This window comes from Penaeus monodon, chromosome 27 (genome assembly GCF_015228065.2).
Source record: "Penaeus monodon isolate SGIC_2016 chromosome 27, NSTDA_Pmon_1, whole genome shotgun sequence".
Classification (NCBI taxonomy): domain Eukaryota; kingdom Metazoa; phylum Arthropoda; class Malacostraca; order Decapoda; family Penaeidae; genus Penaeus; species Penaeus monodon.
The window spans coordinates 30,060,240-30,061,767 of NC_051412.1; the positions used below are offsets into that span (position 1 = coordinate 30,060,240).

The 1,528-nt window shown below is 35.9% G+C and overlaps 3 protein-coding genes across 3 annotated transcripts in view; all 3 read right to left on the reverse strand.

Annotated features, from left to right (window-relative positions):
• Positions 1–925: 925 nt before the first annotated feature.
• The window catches only part of LOC119590772 (hemocyanin C chain-like), a 22,826-nt gene continuing 22,223 nt past the window's right edge, over positions 926–1,528 (reverse strand). Inside the window, exon 4 of the mRNA XM_037939486.1 lies at positions 926–1,019. The gene's annotated coding sequence lies outside the window, so the exon portion shown is untranslated. The remainder of the gene's footprint in view (positions 1,020–1,528) is intronic.
• Positions 926–1,528, reverse strand: part of LOC119590773 (hemocyanin C chain-like) — a 12,207-nt gene continuing 11,604 nt past the window's right edge. The window contains exon 4 of the mRNA XM_037939487.1: positions 926–1,085. Coding sequence (XP_037795415.1) covers positions 1,069–1,085 — 17 coding nt within the window. The 3' untranslated portion in view covers positions 926–1,068. The remainder of the gene's footprint in view (positions 1,086–1,528) is intronic.
• The window catches only part of LOC119590774 (hemocyanin C chain-like), a 4,391-nt gene continuing 3,788 nt past the window's right edge, over positions 926–1,528 (reverse strand). The window contains exon 3 of the mRNA XM_037939488.1: positions 926–1,502. Coding sequence (XP_037795416.1) covers positions 1,069–1,502 — 434 coding nt within the window. The 3' untranslated portion in view covers positions 926–1,068. The remainder of the gene's footprint in view (positions 1,503–1,528) is intronic.

Sequence of the window (1,528 nt, forward strand, 5' to 3'; positions counted from 1 at the left end):
GAGTTATGTAGTAAATCTGTTTTACAACTATACTCCTTTATTTGCACATGCTTATTATTATAAATGTGTTTGATTTACGTATATATTTTCTTTTTTACATTCTTAATAAATCCTAATTGCTATAAAATGTATTTCGAGATTTTGTTTTATAGATGTACCACCAATTATTGTATTTTACTTACAATTTCCCTCACCTAAGGTACCACCATAGAACTAACAATGAAAAATGGCATCCCCCCTCTCTCGTAGTTGAAAATAATAATAATAAAAGGGTACCACCATAGAACTTCTGACAATGAAAAATGGCATCTCCCCTCTCTCGTAGTTGATAGGACTAATAATAACAATAAAAAAATTAGAGATAGGAAAAGAAAAGATTACCACCAAAGCATAATCATGGGATTCTACTCAAACTCTATCATACATTCTCATCTCGGCTCTACTTTCTCTTCTTTGAATCCCGTCTTTTTTTCTTTGGATATGACGAATACTATGCCATCTTCAGGTAAATTATGGAAACACAAGCCAAGTTGTCAGTGTATGGCATGCTTTTAGTCGTGAGATGTATTGTGTTTAATTTACTATTTAGGAATAAAAAAAAAGGTTAAATGATGTTGCACGAAATAAATAAATCAAATACATTTACTTCAACTGTGTATAGCATTCTCCTAGTCGTGAGATGTATTGTGTTGAATTTATTATTTAGGATTAATAAAAAAAAAAAATAATAATAACGTTAAATGATGTCGCACTAAATGAATGAATTAAATACATCTATTTGAACTTTCTTTATTGTCATTATGGTTCTCATCAATACATAGATCTGAAAACAGGTAGACAACCACTGTGTAGCTTCATATTGACTTAACCTTCTGATACATTTTCATAGCGCTATACTAAGCATCAGGGAAAAGGAAATGTCTCGATTACGATTTTTTTCTATTTGCTCTTCGTACAGAAATCATGTCTCCATTATTAATAGCAAAGCAAAAATCATATCCTATAATTCTGTTGGTAACATCCAGTGACGGTATGTATAAAGGAGTATTGTAGATAAAATAGAGCTTCCTATTGATGTTGGATATATTCGCCATGATTGAAGACCTTAACTTGGATGTGACCGAAGTTGGGCAGATCTTCGAATACACGTTCATCGGGAACCTTGCGATCCAGAGGGTAGCCATGTGGGCGATTGTCAGGGTACTTTCCATGGGAACCGTAGTGATTGAATTCGGTATTTTCGTGGAGGCCATCCACTGCTGCATCGGCTGCGCCATCAGTCACGGCTACAACAAGGTCGAATTCCAGACCCTGTTCATTACCCTTAGGGAGAAGGAATCGATTAGGAATACCAGTTGCACTCTCGAAATCTGTAAGTCCGGAGTCTGCACCCGCTAAGGCTTCTTTGGTCTTCTCGAAGAGAGTTGCGAAACTAGGCACATCAGGCACAGTGACAGCAGATTCCGAGGATTTACGTTCGAAATGGTGTGTTCCAGCAGGCACTGTAAAAATGAAATGAAAGTCAGAG